This window comes from Synchiropus splendidus, chromosome 8, assembly GCF_027744825.2.
Source record: "Synchiropus splendidus isolate RoL2022-P1 chromosome 8, RoL_Sspl_1.0, whole genome shotgun sequence".
Lineage (NCBI taxonomy): Eukaryota > Metazoa > Chordata > Actinopteri > Syngnathiformes > Callionymidae > Synchiropus > Synchiropus splendidus.
This window is the reverse complement of record NC_071341.1, coordinates 20645933-20664772: the sequence shown is the minus strand read 5'-3', so window position 1 is coordinate 20664772 and position 18840 is coordinate 20645933. Positions and strand designations below refer to the sequence as shown.

The 18840-nt window shown below is 41.9% G+C and overlaps 1 protein-coding gene across 5 annotated transcripts in view; it reads left to right on the top strand.

Annotated features, from left to right (window-relative positions):
* Nucleotides 1-18840, top strand: part of dph1 (diphthamide biosynthesis 1) — a 95711-nt gene that overhangs the window by 14179 nt on the left and 62692 nt on the right. For all 5 annotated transcript variants that reach the window (XR_008415645.1, XM_053872133.1, XM_053872132.1 and 2 more), the window contains exons 4-6: nt 11739-11860; nt 15469-15623; nt 18376-18497. Coding sequence is in view for 4 of the 5 variants with exons in the window: in XM_053872133.1 (XP_053728108.1) it covers nt 11739-11860; nt 15469-15623; nt 18376-18497 (399 nt within the window). In the remaining variant the exon portion in view is untranslated. The remainder of the gene's footprint in view (nt 1-11738; nt 11861-15468; nt 15624-18375; nt 18498-18840) is intronic.

Sequence of the window (18840 nt, the reverse complement as noted above, 5' to 3'; positions counted from 1 at the left end):
TATGATGTCCAGTGTTTTGTCTCTCCTCTGAAATGCCAAATTGGATTCATCAATGACAGGAAAATTAATTCATAAAATAAATGGGTAGTCATTGGACGGTGGATGAATCATGGTGGGTATCAATTTTATGGAAATTGCAGGCAATAAAACAAGTTCAAAAATACTTCAGTCATGTTTGTGAGTCAGAAGTGTTGTGTCTACAGAGCAATATAGGCCTTTCATCAATTCTTGTTTGTTGCTTGCTGTGTTTTAAAACTGTTAATTAAAAAACAGAGGGAAAGTAAGACATTTGATTCGGAGAGAAAAGCAGTTTGGCCACATAACAAGAGTAGTACTGATATGATGAGCTTAATGAAGAAGAGGGGAAAAAACATTCACAACTTTTTACGATTCTCACGCTTTGATCTGGTATTCAGTACAAAAGAAAAGTGTGTCAGTGATGCAGTAAGAATCATTTTTAAAATTACGATTCTTTACCAAACTCAAAAAGTACATCCATACCAAAAATAACCAAAACAATTTCTGGGATCTGTTTGCAAACAAGGTCTGTAAAATGATGCCCACATTTTTTTTAATATAGAAAGAGGAGTAGGAAGGAAGCGTTCCCAAATGGCCAGGATGTACTCGTGACTAATCTTTGGTATCGACGAAAAATGGCTGTCCTTCTCTGGCACTTGCTTGTGCGGCTGTGAGTCATGAATTTGCATGTGTAATCTAATAATTGTCCAAAATTAACATCTTCAGTGCATAAAACGAAGAATCCAAATTCATCTTGCTGTTCTCAATTTCACATTTTAACGTTGAGAACGTTTACAATGATGAGATTTTACAAATGTCTTCAGTCAGTACTTGGGGTTTTTTTGCCTTATAACCAAACATTTCTATCAGTTAGCAGAGGGGTAGCAGTGGCACAAATCAGTTGCCAAAACCAAAACTCAGCTGGCAGTGATACCCATCAGGGAAGCCAGCTAACAAGAGTCGTGGCACCGACATGGCGGTGTCCCTTGCCTCAGACTTTCTCTGGAATGTTTGAGCTTCCCTTTTCCTCGACTTTAAATAGACTGCCGTGCGACATGTGGTAGGTTACATTTCTCAGACCTCATCCCTTTCAAAACAACTCATTTTAAATTGTTTTATTTATGGACCTCTATGATTCCACCAAAATATGACAGACAGTGCCATGGTACTCTCACTGACACTAAACCGTTTTACCATTTCCTTTTCGTCACATCTAGTTTTGTGAATCAACACTGCAGATGGCTCAAGGATCAGCCTTGTCGCATGCAGTGTTTTGGTAAATTAAGGTATGAACTGCTCTCTTAGTCCGCAAACATCGAAAGATCCTTCGCCATAGGTGATTCCATCCTTCAAAAATAGATCCCACTATACTCTGCACAGTTGGATGAATCATTTTTTTTTCTGAAGGAACAGCAGCCACAGCCCACATCCTCGCAGGGAAAATGTCAAATCTCCCATAAGTAAGCTGCACATTATGATCTGCAAACGCCTTCTTGTCCTCCATCAACACAGTCTCGCTGTGCTGCCGATCTGTGGCTACGGATCAGTGTGTCTTAGCTGCGCGTGTGTTTAGTGGCTGGTTTTATGCCTGCACCCTGTCAAATAAAGATGTTATCCAACAGAGGATCCATTCATTTAGACGCTCACTGAGATAACTAGGTTTGTGCTCAACTAAGATTAAGCAAGATAGAGATGCCAGTCGACAGTGCTTTCCAGCACAGATCGATGTGAAACATTAGTAATCCTCATTATGTGACACACGGTTTGAGAATATGTTCACCCTAGCTTGTGGACCTTGTAAAAGTCGCCTCAATACGTTCCTCAGAGCTTATTATAAAGCCTTAATTTAGAAGGAGCTTTGGATCCCTCCCCTGTCATAAGTAGTGCTGAGATTTTCAAGACTACAAAGCTGTTTCTCTGTCAACATCCTTGTAGTTGACTTGGTACTTTATTACTGCCTAAAAAATGGTGCCCATCCACTGAATTGCATTTTATTGAAAACTAGCACGAGTCTTAAATGATGTAGCCGCAACTCGGGCCCCACTGAGAGCCCCACACCCAGGCCTTGGGTTACACTGAGGTACCTATCACGGCAAATCTTAATCCCATTTTTATCTAGAGGGACATCGTGTCCTGGTAGTCTGGAAACACTCGATAGGGACTGACACTGTGTATTATGATAGCTCTGCAGATCGCGCCTTGGCAATTGCTGGAGCCATTGTAAAGCAATCGATTCCCACTGGGAACGCGGCTTGAATGAAAATGGACTAAAATCTGATTGAGAAACAAGGGGGGGGGATGTTTTCCTTTATCCAGCTCTAACATGGAAGCTAATGGAAACCAGCTGGCTGATGCATCTGGCTAAATGTTGTCAATCATCTACATGCCTGGAATGCTGTAATCCCAATGGCTGCTGATATAGACTGTTTAAAATGTATATAAGTGTAGGGCATGCTTCCACAGACTGTATTGCATACAAACCTGAATCCAGCATTCAACTGCCTGTTCTTGAGATATGACAAAACATGATGTCTTGGAGAGAAAACAAGATAGATAACTCAAATAAAATATTGTTTTCAAAGTTTCTGGGCGCTTGATTTCAGTGGTCCAATGGTATTGGCTCAAATTTCTGCATCTGCATGTAGAGGAGAAACTGTTTGAGTCATGTTACTAAGCTAAAGGCTGCCGACTTCTGCTAATGGCTAATAACAAAACAACCGACATTGATATTTTTGACAACTTTTTCTTTACCTCTGTGTGGAAAACGTACATCTAAGTTGACAACGGAAATTTCATAAACATTGTATGAAGAAGACCATGTCCAAGCAGGGGTTTTCTTGGCGAGTCAGCCTCCTGGACCTTAGCCTAGCCTTAATATCCACCATGAACCTCAGTGGTTGTCCTCTTCTCCTTCAACTTGGCATCTCCGCCAACATTCTTAACCTATCTGGCCTCTCTAACTTGGGATAAATTGGATGGAAAAAAAAATGAGATGCTCATATCTCATCACTTCCACCTAGGGATGGGCGATGGTGACCATCCTTTCTGGCATTCTTTGGGCGTATAGTGTTGCCGGACCCTGTCTCAACAGGGGGTTTGCACGGGTTTACAGAGTTAAATCTTGATGTTGTTACTCTCCAAAAGTGCCCTGCATCCTCAGAAGTCTCACAGACAAACCCAGAACGATGGATACTACTGAAAGTGAAATGATGGACACTAAGTCTATGAAACTGTGACAGGGACCACATAAAGAATGTAGAAGAAGTGAAAAGTTTCGAAGGGGGACAAAACAGACAGAGAAATCACTTGAGGGAGCCGAATGACGGATGATGGCGAGGGAGCCTTCAGGGTGAATGAATGAGGGATTAGGTGGATTCGACCTCATCAAGCTCTACAAGGAAAAGGCTTTTAATAATGCTATTTTTCAGACTTGACTTTTATGTCACGAGGTATTTGGCATGTACAATGGTGAATTACTGTCCGTGGTAAACGTATGTTGTTGTCCGAGCCGAGATGTGCGGCTGTCACCCTCACTTTTTGTTCTTCTGACCAAAGGCATCATCACTTTCTCTGAAACACTGTGTTGTTTAACAGTGGTAAACAGTGGTTTTAATAGTTACAACATTCTGGAAATTAGTCCACTGTTGATACAAAATAAGCAACCTTCCATATGATACTTTAACTTCTTAAGCACTTTCTTTGGGTTTTGCTTTTTTATTGTTGTCATGTGGACATGTGCTCAAATGTTTATAGAATTTATTTCCACCACAATTACGTAAATGAAGCCAAGCATATGTTGACAAGAAGCAAAACTATTCCAAAAGCAGCAGCGACCAACCAATTCTGCACTCTTGTTTCTGTCTTCCAGTTCTTGCCTGAGCATTGTGATTCCAATCTCTCCTGTCTAAATAAATACCTGTCCTTCACATGGTGTAAAGGTTCACACCATCTTCAACTTCCTCTTGCGTCAGTTGTCGTCACATCAACACATTTGTCTCCACACGTTGCACAGATTTTTCTCTCAACACTTGCACTGTGCACTTGTCAAATACTGTTAAGCAGTGTTAAGTTGCAGTTGCAATTACTTTGATTCTGCTGGTAACTACTGGTAAATCTTTCCCGTCATGACTGACACACATGTAGTCACTGTGTCAAAATTTACCATTGTGAAATTGGACAGGGAGGGAGAGGCATGTATGGAAAAATAATCCCCATAAAAAAATTAGCAAACTATTTGCAGCAGAGATGCTGCAATGTATTTAAATATTTCATTTAAAATAACAAGTTTCAAACTATAAACATCATGAAGTGGCCCTATTATAGATTGAGAGTGGCATCATTTAATACATTTTCTCTGAGGTAAAGTAGCGTTTTTATTTTCCAGTCTTTCAAGTGTCAAAAAACAGTCTCAACAGCCTTGTCAAACCTCAGATCCACTGTTGTATTATGAAACTTTTAAGCTTGTGTCACTCTCTTTTTCTTATGCCTGCACCATATCCCCATCCACAACTTGCTTCCTGAACACATTTTTCGCCCCTTTAGCAATAGCAAACACTCTTACCTACCTCTGGAATGACGGCTTTATTTGTTTCACTAATTGAACGCAGGTATTCTAGGTATCATCTGCTGTTCAGTGCAGTTCAAAGCTCCATCTTGATAAAGCTGCCAGCTTCACCATAATGACTCCTAGTTGCTGGGCCTTCTGAAAAGCTGCCACAGCAAATAGATGAGATGCTCTCACAGAAATAGCACTAATGGTCTTGTTTTTCAGGGAATTAAGGGATTATCTAATGGTTTTATTGAAAGCATCTGTCGAAGCTGCATCTCTAACTCGCTGCCTCCCGTCTATCTTTGCTCTGGCAGATGTTGGGCATTTGCACTGAGACATAGACAATGTACATTTGTTGTGACTCTATTTACTCTAACTGTTGCCTCTGGTGTCACTGTGAACATGAGATGAAGCCAATTATCGTGGGAATGTTTCAACTGCTGGATGCAAATGCAAGTGTTCATAAATCCTCTTTATCTAAATATATCTATGGATAGGATTGCTTCGCTACAAGTCTTTAAACATGCATGAAGCACATAATAGACATCATATTTGGTCATATTGCCAAGGGCTCACTTCATAGTTGGCATGGTTTGTCATCAGAAATTTATTACAGTATTTGTCAAAAAGACTTGCAGCAATTACTGTTGCCGAACTGAACAAGAACTACAGTCAAAACAAGCTACCATACTCACCTTAAGTTAGAGAAATAATCTTTAAATCCCTGTCTATATGTTAGTGTTTAGTGCATTAATGGGTTCCTTGTTGCACCTTGAACCAGGACGGCAAAGGATTGTGACTTACTTCTGTGGTTCTACTGTGCATGATCCATTTGTGACTGGGTTGGCAAGTTCCCTGTCTGAGAAGGATTGGGGTTTGCTATGGGAAGGCATTGCGTGGGAGAATTCGGGCAAGCTTCAGCATTGTGGATGAGCAACAGAGGTGTCAACCAGTAGTCAAGGCATGAGATGACAAGAGCCTGGACCAGAACTTGTGATGCCTTGTGAGTTAAAAGGGGATGTATCCTGTTGGGGAACAGTGCCCGACTTATTATCGATGGCGATACTAAAGTCTAGGTCAGGACAGCCCTATTCCGGAAGAATTAGGAAGTTAGTCTAGTCTAGGTTGAGTTTAAGATGGTGCGCAGACATCCACTGGGAAATGTCTGCCAGACACTCCGATATTCGTTCTGCCACCCACCCTCCCCATACCTCTGGGAGCCTTTTTTCCTGGGCCAATCCTTTGTGCTCTCTGCCAAAGCCCTCTCGCTAACACACAATGCTCCCAAATATAAGGGAATAAAAGATGGGCCTCCAGTGCGTGTAGGAAATAATTCACAGAACTCTTTCCGAACAGTGTGCTTGAGACTGTGTGCATTTCAGTTTTTGTGTTGGGACTGTGCATGCAAATATACCGCATGTGCTCGTTTGAGCTGTCTGCCCGCAGTGCATCAGTAGCTGTGCAGTGCCACAACATCCGTACTCACCTCGCTGACCCGCTTGTCACTTTCTTTCCAATGTCTGCTACCCCAGCTATTATTAGACTTCAAGTGTGCGAATCACGCTGACTGCACCGGCAGCAGACTGACATTCTATTTTGGAGTATACTTTTTGCTTATTCTCAAACTGCCTGAAGCACCAGATTTCATCTGGATCAAAAATGGAATCTTTTTTGCTTTTAAATTGTCACCAGTGACCGAAAACAAAGCGGGAGGATGGCATTGCTATTCCAAAAGTAGTTTCTGTTTTATGGTGATATTTATGACTGAAATGGTGTTGCTTTTGTTCAGCCTTTTCATACCCAGATTATGATTGCACCTCGTGGCCTTCAAAAATATTAGCATGAGCAATGGACCTGCATGTTACACAGTGTTACCAATTCCCATACGTTGACTACGATGAGCCTACAACAGCATGTTGTGGTCCACAGCTGTGACACCAACACAGAGCTGTGTAGAGATTCTGGAGGACTTTGGGGTTTGTTTTGTCAGCTTGAGCCATCCTAATAAGTTTTCTGCTTCCGTTGTCTGACCAGGATCAGACGTGGATCAACACATGCAGTATCTCCCCCAGTGATGCCCCATGGGCTGCAACTGCTCCCCGACTTGACTAAATCCTCGCTAAAAAATTGTCACGTCACACAGCCACAATTCAACACTCCTCCCCCAAAAAAACGACAGAGGCTACAAACACATCATTTTACAAGAGGCATGAAACTTTGATTCGCCTGTCTATACGTTTAAATGATATTTAAACACAAACACAATGGAGAGAGACTCCTGTAATGTTAAATATCGTCTTGAAACGGTAGGGCTTTCACAGCAGAATGTATTGTAATAGAATTATAATTCATTTATCAGGGTTTGGAAACCTTATTACAGGGTTATTTTATGTCACGCATCCTTGTTTACTGTATATTTTGGGCCAGTGGAGATGGTGTCCATGCTTGGTCCAGTTTGAAAAGAAAGAGGGTAACCTTTTGAATTCCAGTGAAGACCTAAATGTGTATGTGCCCTTTTGCTTGCATGTTCTAGCAGAGTTTGTCTGTCTTAAGTAGCCGAACCAGGAAACTGAAACCCTTGATATACACCAGCAGTGAACTTGTAGAAGTGACAGTAATGCATTTATCAAATTGAAGTCAGTGTCAACAGTGTAGCATAGTAGAGATTTAGTTTGTGCCGTTGTAAAATTAAATGCCCTAGTCAGTCTAAATTTAAGTGCCAACTTTGGCAAGGATGTTCAAAGTACTGTGTTGCAGTCAAACCAATTGGATCAAAGTCGCTGCGTTGATCTTTTGAAAAGTTCTAACATCCCTCTTATCATAAATAAGCACAGGAGCAGCTGATGCAATAATCTGTCCTGCCCACACAAGTTAGCACATCAGCCTCTCCTCATACTCTGAGAACAAGTCTTCACACCACGCTGTGACTAAAGGAAGACAGCAAATTTGAGCTGTGAATTTCTTAGAGGATGATTCAACTCGCCAGGTGAATCCGTCAGAGCTCCCGCTGGGTGTAGAGGTTTTGAATTAAACACAAATATTACGCTTAATGTCGGAAAATCTGTCTTTATTATGATTAACAGTGACAGCTGCTACACATTCAAATTGTATTCACTTGTTTCTTCATTAAGTTTGTGCCGCACTTGAGTTGATTTATTCATTCGCTTCTACAGCTCAATGTGTCGATGTGATGTGTTTGGGCTCAGGCGGGGGAACTTCTCCAAGTCTTTAAAAACAAAGTCAGTGAGAATGGTAAATCAAGAAAAACGGTCTTATTTTGCTAAATTGCCTCCCACTTCACAGACCTCCCTGTACTTGAATTGTTTATTGCTACTTTACTTGAATATTTTTACGTTACATTTTCTAATTTTGCAGTAGAAGATGGATTGTAACATACTGGTGTATTTTTTTTAATTTTTTTTAATTTTTATTAAAACTGAGGCTTTTGTGGACAAAAGCATTTATCAATAAAACCATTCTAAAATGTCCCACTAAATACAATTATACCATGATGTGATCTGACATGATTTATCTGCTTAAATAGGTCGATAGAGGTCGCCATGATCCCAAGAGCCTGGACTGAATGGAACTGAACATTGTGACGAGTCCTCCATGACTAAATTTTGTCTTGTCAAATTCAACTTGTGTTGCCTGTCTGGGTGTGTGCTCTGCTACCATACGACTTCTTTACGCGCCATATAACAGTTGTTTCTTATCCAAAGCAACTTAACATCATTTATTCTGAATGTAATGTATGGATCCGGATACAGACGGAGCCTTGTGTCTGTGATCTGAGTTCATTTCGTCCGAATTTCTATACACAAAGCTTACGGATACGGACCAAATTGTCCAGTACCATAGGAAACCTATTTCACAGCCCATCACCTACTATCATGCTGCCTCCGGTTTTGCCTTTTGCGCAAGAGGTACATCATCAATACTTGTTGGTTTGGGAGTTTATTGTCATAAACCTTTGACTGTGGACTGCTCCCCTTGCTTGAAATATTATACCAACGTAAAGAACACCTGGATGTATGTGATCAGTGACGATAACATTGTTTGAAACAGAAGGGTACAATTTCATAAAGGGAGAATAAATGGGCCATTACAATGGGTCAGAATCTGCTATGCCTTATGGCCCACTCACAGATTAACTTGTTGGAATTTGACTCCTTCTACTCCCTACTCCATTGTAATTGGGCTTGTGGAATGCAAGAGCAGAAGGCTGCCATCTTGTTTTGTGTGAAGTATATTTTTCACATTAGTAAGAATAAATAATTCCATGAAAGACGATTTTAGTTCCACTACAGCTGCAGGTCTGGGATGGCCTTCACTACCTTGTTGCAACAGCTCAATCCAGTCAGTATTTAGGGCACACATCAAGCTAGCAGGTTTTAGATTCCAATCACTGGCTAATGTTTCACACATATTGCGAGATATATGCTAAAGAGCTAATTATGATGTCTACTCATAAGGTTGTGGAGCTTCCTTGACATCTTAATTAGATCTTAATGACATTCCAGTTAGAATAACTGGAGCACAGAAAAGGAACAGAAAGCGAGGGATAAGGAATCGAGTGAAAGACTGAGGAGAAAATGAAGTTGCAAATGAATTTGTACATGCAGGCTTCATTACACTGTTACTACGGTGTGTCCTGTGTGAGGGGACTCATGATATGGTCCAGATGAGGTTTGATTCAATACTGATCTCATGATGTCTATCTCGCTGTCATTTCGCCGTCCTATTTTTCAATATGTTTTATCCCCCTGTACATATATGTGGCACGGTTATTTCAATGCCCCTATCTGTGCGGCATCACGGTGGTGAATCTGATTTATATTTCCGTGAAATTTAAGCATCCTAGCAGTGTAAAAACACAGAAGACACACACACCATATTGGCAATGCAGATAACATGCTAATGATTCTCCTGAAGCAATGCAGATGCCTGGTGTCATCGCTCATTGTTTTGCTGTTGATTTTTTTTCATGTGCCTGCAATAGAGAACAAAAAATGCTGTGATTGAGCAAACTAATCCTACCCCCACTCTGCAGGCTAAAAACTAAAACCCACACACACACAGATATGGAACAAAACCCTTGGCAAGATAGAGGTCAATTGATTCAAATCTTCAAAGACTAATATTTATTTACCAGATGAGCGCCCTTGTTGCCGTCTTATAGGGCTCAGCTGAGATGCGCCTTTCTCCAGTGCAGGCCAGGAGACAGGACGGGGCACAGGCTGGCGGGACTCAACAGGGAGGCAGAAGGCACACACAGTATAGGTACATTCATGAAGAGCACAAGGAGAGTCCAAGCAGGATTACATCAGATACCATTATGAACGGAGGCCTAAACAGGAACTTTCTCTCAAGTGTGAGGATGAGACCTGGAGTAAACAACCAGGGGGGTGAAGGTTTGGCTAGCTGGAGACCTTTCACAAATTCTCCACAAACCTATTGGTCTATTGTGTCTTCTCCCCCTGTTCCTTGATATCTCATATATCAGACCAAAAACACCTCAAGCCTCGAGTTGGTTGTGGTTTTCTTGTCTTCTTCAGCCGTATTATCCATCTTGTATAGTCGTTCAAAATGGCGCTCATGAATGCAGCAGGAACATTCTTTTATTTTCATGGTTTTCTGGTCAAGCTACCAGAAAGCTACTTTCACCTATATGGCCTATTTTGCTGTACTCGTACTCGTGAAATACTCACTCATGACATCACCTAGTATAGTGTTCACTCGCTATATTCTGCAGATTCACTGCTTAGTGAGCTGTCAACTCTCACGCAAATGACGGTGGTCGCAAACACAAATGACGATGGTCGCAAGTATGTTTGGTGCTCGTACTCAGTCGGCAAAAAAGTGGTATCGGGACAGCCCATGTTTTTTGCTTGTGGTTCATCAGATTAGTTCTGTATGTTCGGAACTAAATCTACAGATGGTGTTATAACTGTATAATAGATACGGTTGTTATACAGTCTGTATATGTATCTCTTAATCTGATACAACCACTCACCTGCCACTTCATTGTATCCTGTGTGGTGTGGTGACCCACTTTGGAGCCAATATTGGCGGAAACATGTTCCAGTGAAAAGTCACACTATTTTTCAGTGTGAAATTCTGATGACATACCCAGGGATCTCACAGGTTTAAACCCTGAACACCAGTACCTTGATATCCTCTAGTAAGCAAACCAATAGAGTGAAAATGTTAGTTTACCAAAACTTATTCCATGTCACAGCCTCCTTTACTGTTTTCTTGACTATTTTTATTCGGTCTTGTTCTACACATCCTCATGTGTCACATGCTGACTATCGTCAACTGGATGGCACTCGTCCAATGTTGACGGAGTAGTCAGGTGTTGCATACTGTCTTTTCAATGGAAGCAGAAGTTTCCCCGCATGCATCATTGTGCTGGAAAAGAGTTGTTGGGGTCAGCATTCCTGGCTGGGTGGCGCGCATGATGCTTGTGAGCTCTCATTGTTGCTTGTGGTGTTACAAGTGCGAAGTGTGAGTGAGTGAAGCTCATTGTTTGAGGTGCTTCACTATGCTGGCACTTCACCCCCACACTAAACTTTCCTAGCATAGGAGTTTTCACTCAACATGTAGTGAAGTGTGACTCACAATGTCCTCATTCGCAGAGAGACTCTCTTTCAAGGTTCAAGACTGAGGATGGACGATGTGCCCTGCAAACATACAATGGAGATGAGAAAAAAATCCGAGGGAGAACCTTGTACTATGTCTGTAAAATGACATGATATTGAATTTCAGGACTTTGTGGAATGTCACACTGCAGCTTATACTTTTCCCCAAGCATTTTTTTTGATGAGCTGTCCTCTGCGTTTGGATATGCAGTATATACTGTATATGGTAGATTCTCGAAGAGGCTATTTGTTGATCTGTTAAAGACTTGTGCTCATCGACCCGTGACCTATCAAGCGTCTCATGAATGGAGCTGAACTGCACATCTGCACTGTTAATCAGTGTCGACTGATGTCACATGCAATAGTGCCCTCAGTGTCTGCAGGGAGCAAATGGAGATTGATCTTCCTCAGCGCTCTCATAATCACACGGCACCTCGCACGCCGGGAGAATTGATTTTGATAGCAACAAACAACAGGAGATGCGTTTTGTCGCTCACTCCTGATTACTTTGTGCGTCTGTGTTCAAGGTTCACCGAGGCAGATACCATCGTGATGGGGGACGTGACTTACGGCGCCTGCTGCGTGGATGACTTCACCGCCCGTGCTTTGGGAGCCGATTTCATGGTGCACTATGGCCACAGTTGTCTCAGTGAGTCTGTTTTTGTGACAAGTCTGGCCATCTGTTGGGAAAGCAATGATGTGAAGTGAGCAATCTACAGGCTCTCCAGCCTGGTTGGAGTGGGCCGCGGGACAAAGTAGGCAGTGCGTGTTGACACACAGACAACAGCATCCGTCAGCAGAATTGTAACTAGTTACCGCAACCTGTCCAGCCTCGGTACAGTAGACAGGTCAGACCTTTGGAGCCTGGACATCACATTTACCCAGAAGATCAATGGTGAGTGTGCATTAGAGGCGTCCTTTAGAAAAGCTCATGCGGTTCCTCAAGACTTCCTCTCAGGCCCACGCTATCGATCTGGATCTGAACAAAAGGGGAAATGCGAAATCAATCTGGTAATTAACCCTGACTGCACATCCTCACTGTACTGAAATACCACAACTTTTCAGTCGCCGGCATGCTGAGCATTTCCCAGCAGGGCTCACAATAATGACCAGATCCCACTTACGCTCTCTGAAATACATACCATATTTTCAAGTATTGTGATACTTGTTTTTGTTTAAAAAAAAAACTTTGAATGTGTGGAGATTATTGAGAGCAAAGTAACAACTAAGAACAAGGCGAATAAAATCAAGATAATAATAATAACAATAATAATAAAAACTATCTCAAATGTCTGGAGTTGCGGGGACTAACTTCATGCCATGTTCAGGAACTTAGCTTTGTGGCTCATGATGCAAAGCGACTGTAAAAGTTGCCAAAACACCATAAAAACTAATACTAATATTCTCAAATTCAGTATAAGACATTATATGAGAATGTATATGTATATAATTGATCCTGACATTTGGCAGTCTTAGCCATTAGTAGGCAGATTCAGAATACTGCAACCTCTGGTGGCCAGAGAGAAGAAATGTGTCCAAGTTGCCAAGTCCGTGTTTAATTGAGAAACGGCTGATAATTTAGATCCACCAGAAATTTTCCCTCAATTATTAATTGTGATTGTATAATTGCCCAGCGAGCTTGAAATAACCGTACATAGTTTTAGCAAAAACAGTTGACATTGAGTTAAAGGTCCCACATTGTGCTGATTTTAAGGGCTTTTCATTTCGTAGATATCTCTATAGCCACGCCCTCTTTCGGTGAGAGGCGGAGCATCCATTCAATTCATAATAAAATATAATAAATAAATGTTAAATGTTTGTAATTTCAAAGTCATAACAACGTCAAGAAAAAACTGCTGCATTACTCAAAATGCTGTTAAACTACAAAGAGCGACAAACATGGGGCATCAACTGTGCCTGTGAATCCGTTTCACTTGATGTCATGTCTATTACAGAAGCGTTCAATATTCTCAAGCAGCTGAAACAAACCTGTTATTAAAAGATGTGTCTCCTTGGTGTCTCACAATATTCTGATCCTATAAGCAGGTCTCTGTATAAGCAAGGATGCAAGTAAATACAACCATTTGCGACTTAGAAAGTTGATAAGATGGTCTGAGAGTGACATAGATTGCAGTGCCACACACAACTGAACTGAAGCTTGTCTGACCTGGTGGTTTCAGAAATCTGTTTCAAACTATAAAATGGACTGAGTAAAATAATGAAAAACCACAAGAGGTTCTCATAATAAGGGTGATTTAATTTAGTTAAGGCTCTGTTTAAATTGCTTTGCTTTTGTCTGTGTGGCAGCATTAGTAGTATTACTATTATTTCAGTCCTGTCTTGTCAGAATCATTTCGAGTCTTGTAATAAACGGCAGGTATTCTATTAATAATTTCGACTCTGGTTTATTTGACCTAGAGTGGGGTTAGTTGTTCAACAAAGCTGAGTAAATTCTGCTCTGGCAGAAAGATTTTATCAAATCAGGATTAAGCTGGGTTTGTACCTCTCTCAGAGAAACAGGGCTAATATAAGGTAACAAAGTGGTATTTGCATGGCAAATCCAATAAATGTGGAGATAAGTTCCAAAGGTCGGCTACTTGATCAATGTTGACATTGATTTCTCAGCAATTGTCGGCTTCCATGAATCCAACAATGAGAAATTCCAGTAAATGTTAGTGCACATATGCTCCCGACCTTCATCGCTCGAACGCCAAACATCATCTCCAGTGCCTCGAAAGATGTCAAACATCTGTAGGCGATAAAAGGCATTGTGCTGTGACTCACAGAGAAACTGTCACTTCAGCACACCTTTATTTTCCTTTCACTTCTCTCCCTGTCATCCCTTTGGAACGCTGCTGTCATTTTATCTATTCACCATATACCGTTGAACTTTAAAGGTAACTTCATTAGAGCGGAATTTCCATCACACTATGTGTAGGTTTGCTAACATAATGATGTGATATGAAAATAATCCGAGTTTAATTGAGGAGCAGCAACTTTATTTCATTTCCCAGACATGATTGGGTTTATTCAAGCAAAACAAATACGAAACTTCTGGATGCTCATCTCAGCCGAAAATACCTGACCATCTGTTACTGAAATCAATCCTCTGCCTTTTAGGATACAGGCTGTTTTTTCTAAGTGTCATTTTCTCTGTAGTCATATTTCCTACTCTGTTGTGGAGGATCATATTTGATCTGGTTTGTACCTATTGAATTTTGGATATTCCTGGCAGACTTGACCATTCCTCTGGCAAGTATTTTTGTCTTGTCTTTGTCTCTGAAGAGATAAGGCTGGTGGAGCTCATTCTGTCTTGGAACTGCATCCATACTGGCTACTATATTAAGTAGTAATTTTATTTTTTTGACAATGTGTCTGTCTGTCTCTCTCTCTCGCTCTCTCTTTCTCTTTCTCTTTCTCTTTCTCTTTCTCTCTCTCTCCTGTCTTTTTATCCTCCGCTGTTTCATCTCTTCCTTTTCAATCTTTTCCCCTTTGTCTTCCTCCCTCTTCATCTTCTACTTCTTCTCCTCCTCATCCTGCCTGTCTTCCTTCTTCATCCACATTCTCTTCCCCCTTCACTCCCTCCTCCATTCCGTTGTCCCCCACTTCCTCTGTGTTCCTTCCTCTTGATCTTCTTTTCCTCTGTATCTTCCTCTCCCATCTTCTTCCCCTCCTTCTGCCCCTTCCTTCTGTTCTCCTATTCCCCCCTTTTTATCCACTGCCTCCTCCATGTTCCCCCCCTTTCTTCCTTTACTCTATATCTTCTTCCTCCATCTTCTCCTTCTGATTCTTTTTCTCCTCCTACTCTTCCTCCTCCTGCCCCATACCTTCTTTATCCTCCTCCTTCTTGTCCTCTTTTTCAACTTCCCTGTTTGTCCCTCCTCTTCTTCTTTTCCTCCGTCTTCCTCTCCCATCTTCTCCCTCTTCCTTCTTTATCCTCCTCAACCATGATTCATGTTGACTTTGTTCCCGTTTTAACGTCCCTGGCGTGGCTTGGTTCTGAATGGCCTGTGGAATTAATGGCACTATTAGGACCATGTGACAACCCTCCTCCTAAATATTTAAAGCTTTTGCATCAGTTCCCTGTGTTAGGTATATCACATGGAGCACAAAGGGCCATCCATGCAGATGCACTTGTAGCTGCATCCCAGAACACGTGCTGCGCTGCTGCTGGCCCATCATCAATAGTGGAGATGCAGCATCTTTACCTGACAAAACAGCCTCAATTATTTATCCGCCTTCCTTTTGTCTCCACAGTCCCCATAGACTCCACGGCAGGTATTAAGATGCTTTACGTGTTTGTGGACATCCAGATGGACAATGCTCACTTCCTGGACACGGTCAAGTTCAACTTCACTCCCGGACAATCTCTGGCACTCGTCAGCACTATTCAGTTTGTGGCGGCGCTGCAGGTAATAATGCGCTCACTGAGCTTTCCCCAACCCCTTCTTTTCGGAATCAGCCCGTGCACTTAAACGTTAAATGTGTGGGGAAGCATGCCCAAGTTATTTTGGACGTCAGCACACAATGAACTCCAAATGCCTCCACATAAGCATCTCCAGCTATATTATTAAACTTGCATCGCTTGTTTCGATGGAATACTGTATGTATGTCAGCACCACTTAATGCCGCCACCTAAGTGCCCACTGTTATTTTTAAACTGCACTCAGCCTGCATGAGTCGTGTTTAATGCTGAGGAGTTGGAGTGCGTCTGTGTGTATACATGGATTTAATGTATGTCCAAATAGTGTCTGATGGCAACATTGAGCCCACGGTGTTGCCGAGGTCACAGTGTTCCGGATGAACACTGGAAGAGGTTTCAAGTTTTGCAGATTCTACACGCTCTTGTGTGAAAATGTAATCAAACATCTACTCTGCTGTATGCTAATTTAATGATGTGATTTAATGATATGCCAACTAGTCTTTTACAATGACCAAATATGAGCTTCGTTCAGAGTCAGATCCAATCACCATCCATTCTTAATACCTTCCATGGAGTCCTCCTCCCGCCAAATGAACGTCAGTCCTGTTCTCATCATCTCACTTTTCACATCTTGGAACGTTTCATCATCCTATGAAATTAGACATAAGTAGGGGAGTAAAAAGGTCTCTTCTAACATGGACAATTTTCCCGGCACTCTGAAGCCTAATTCATATTCAGAGTGCATGATTTATTCACTCAACACTTTGCGCACTGTTCTTAGGTTCCTATCAATTTTATTCTGTTGCCCTCTCTGTTGAGGTTGTCTGACACTGGGCACTTTTTTTTTCTTTTTTTTTGGTCAAACCAATAGGTGAGAACAATCCCTCAACATCATCTTGCCATGATACCGACTCAGAATGTACGACCCCTTTTCCTTTTCACATGCCTGACAATGTCAGTGTTTCACCAGTGTACTACGCTCTCTTTCCCCATACATTTCTTCATTTACCTCATCACGTGGAGCCTCACCTCTGACCCCACAAATAATCCTGACCCCAATTTCTCCTCCCTGATTTCTTCTCCCTTTTCTTCACGTGCCGATGAACTGTCTTCAGAACTTCAGCAGCTGGTCTATAAAGAGTTGTTTGTGGTTCTGCTTTTCTAGTCTGGCTTTTGCCACACCAAGTCATCTTATCTTGACCTTCCTCTCGTCTTACTTATCCTTTTCACTTCGTTCTTCATTGCATTGGTTGCCTTCCACTTTTTCTTTTACTCTTTCTCAATTTTTGGCATCCGACAAGTCCCCTGTTTTCCCTCTACCAACTCCTCCATATGAGCTGTCCCTCAGATATATTCATTTCTAATTGTGCTTCCCGATGTATGTCTACCCAGTTTCCTATCTTCGTGTCAGAGCCAGTGTCCCTCATCCTCTCACCACTGTCCTAAAAAATCCATTCAGTCTAGATGCTACTTTCGTATCACAGCTTTCCTGTCTGTCGTCTCCACCCCCTACACCCTTCATGCAACCTTCTCTTCACCTCCCCTGACGCATATATGAGAATTACTGTCATTAGACTGAATAGTATTGGAATGAATAGAACCTCAATTTGAAAGGAGGAACTAAGCTGTGAATGTAAATTCAATGAAGGTTGTGTGTGAGAGAGCCATGTTATTTAGGGGTCAGAGCACTATCAAAAACTAAATTTAACCTTAGACTAAGAGCGACTTTTTGCTATCGCTTTGGCCCAATAATTACAAACATAGGCTTATAACATTCTCCATGAACCCATAGATCCAGACAATAGACTACTAATAGCGCATTTGTGGCCCATTCAGGTGCACCATGGTGTAGTCTTCGGACCTTTCTTTCAATATCACTATGTCATCACCCAATTTCACTCCTCTCATTTTTGTTATGATTCCAAATTGCTCCATTTCTTTTGCCGTACATTCTGCCTTTCAGTGGCATCTGTTCAATAATACAAGAAAGGAGCGAACGGTGCTGGCAGATGTAGAGATGGAATGTGTCAGCAGCTTCTCTTAATTATCTCCATGAAGTAGGTCATATCTTCTTTGCTGTTTGTTTGTCTGCGAGTGCAACTGTGCGAAATACTGTAAAACCGAGAGAATTCCCCCACTTCTCTGGCCAATCAGGGGTGTTATAGTCGAGGCAGAACCATGTTACTACCCGCAGTTGCTCTTGCAATCGGCAGGCTTGTGTTTGCTGAAAGAAAAAACAAACTTGGGCCGACTTGAGCTGAAAAATTGAGACCCAGCCTTTGTAACTGAAAAACTGAGGTGGTGATAAAACTGAAAGCTGCACCAATTTTTGTGCAACATTTGGACTACGAGGCAAGTGATTCTCAGTGGGTGGGCAGGGCCCAAAAGTGGATAACATAACATAAAATTGAACTATACTTATGTAGTTATGTATCTTCATGTGACTGTTGGGTTGCCATTCTTTTATTCGTGTTTATCTCAGTAAAGTTTATTATTTTATTTGGGTCATGCTTTGTCTTTTTGGGGAGATGGGTGCATCCCTAAGCCAAAGTGAGGAACCACTGCACCAGGTTGCCAAAACAACTGATGCCACCACACAGTACAGTCTTGCAAATCACTTTGGTAAACAGGTGGGACAACTGGGAAAGATGGTCCTCCTGTCTCGATCTATGTGGTCAAAGGCAAAGGAATGTACATTTCAAATGTTCTGATGACGCGTTTTGTCTCCTTTCATGCTGCAGTCTGTCAGCGCCGCTCTCAAACCAGACTATGACGTGCTGGTGCCACAGTGTCGCCCTCTGTCACCTGGAGAAATCCTAGGATGTACGTCCCCTCGCCTGCAACGTGATGTCAATGCCATTATGTGAGACTTTTTCCCCTCTCCTGTCTTCTACCTTATGCTTTTGTTACCGAAGAATAACCACAATCCTCCTGCCTGACTCATCCAGTCACTAGTGCAATGTCATTCATGGCTGTAATTACTCCTGTCAAGGCCATGACTTGCCCTGTCCGCCAGCAATAATCAATATGACACTACACCTGTCGCACCTGAAGTAGCAGGCTGTGACAAGTAGCTTTGTCTTAGAGGCTTCTCTTGAGTCAACCGCCCTGCCAATTGTTGATCCAGCACAGTGCTGCTAAAAATACCTTGATTCTTGAGGAGAAAAAAAATCGCTAAGACTCCATTATGAAATCTGAGCCATTCA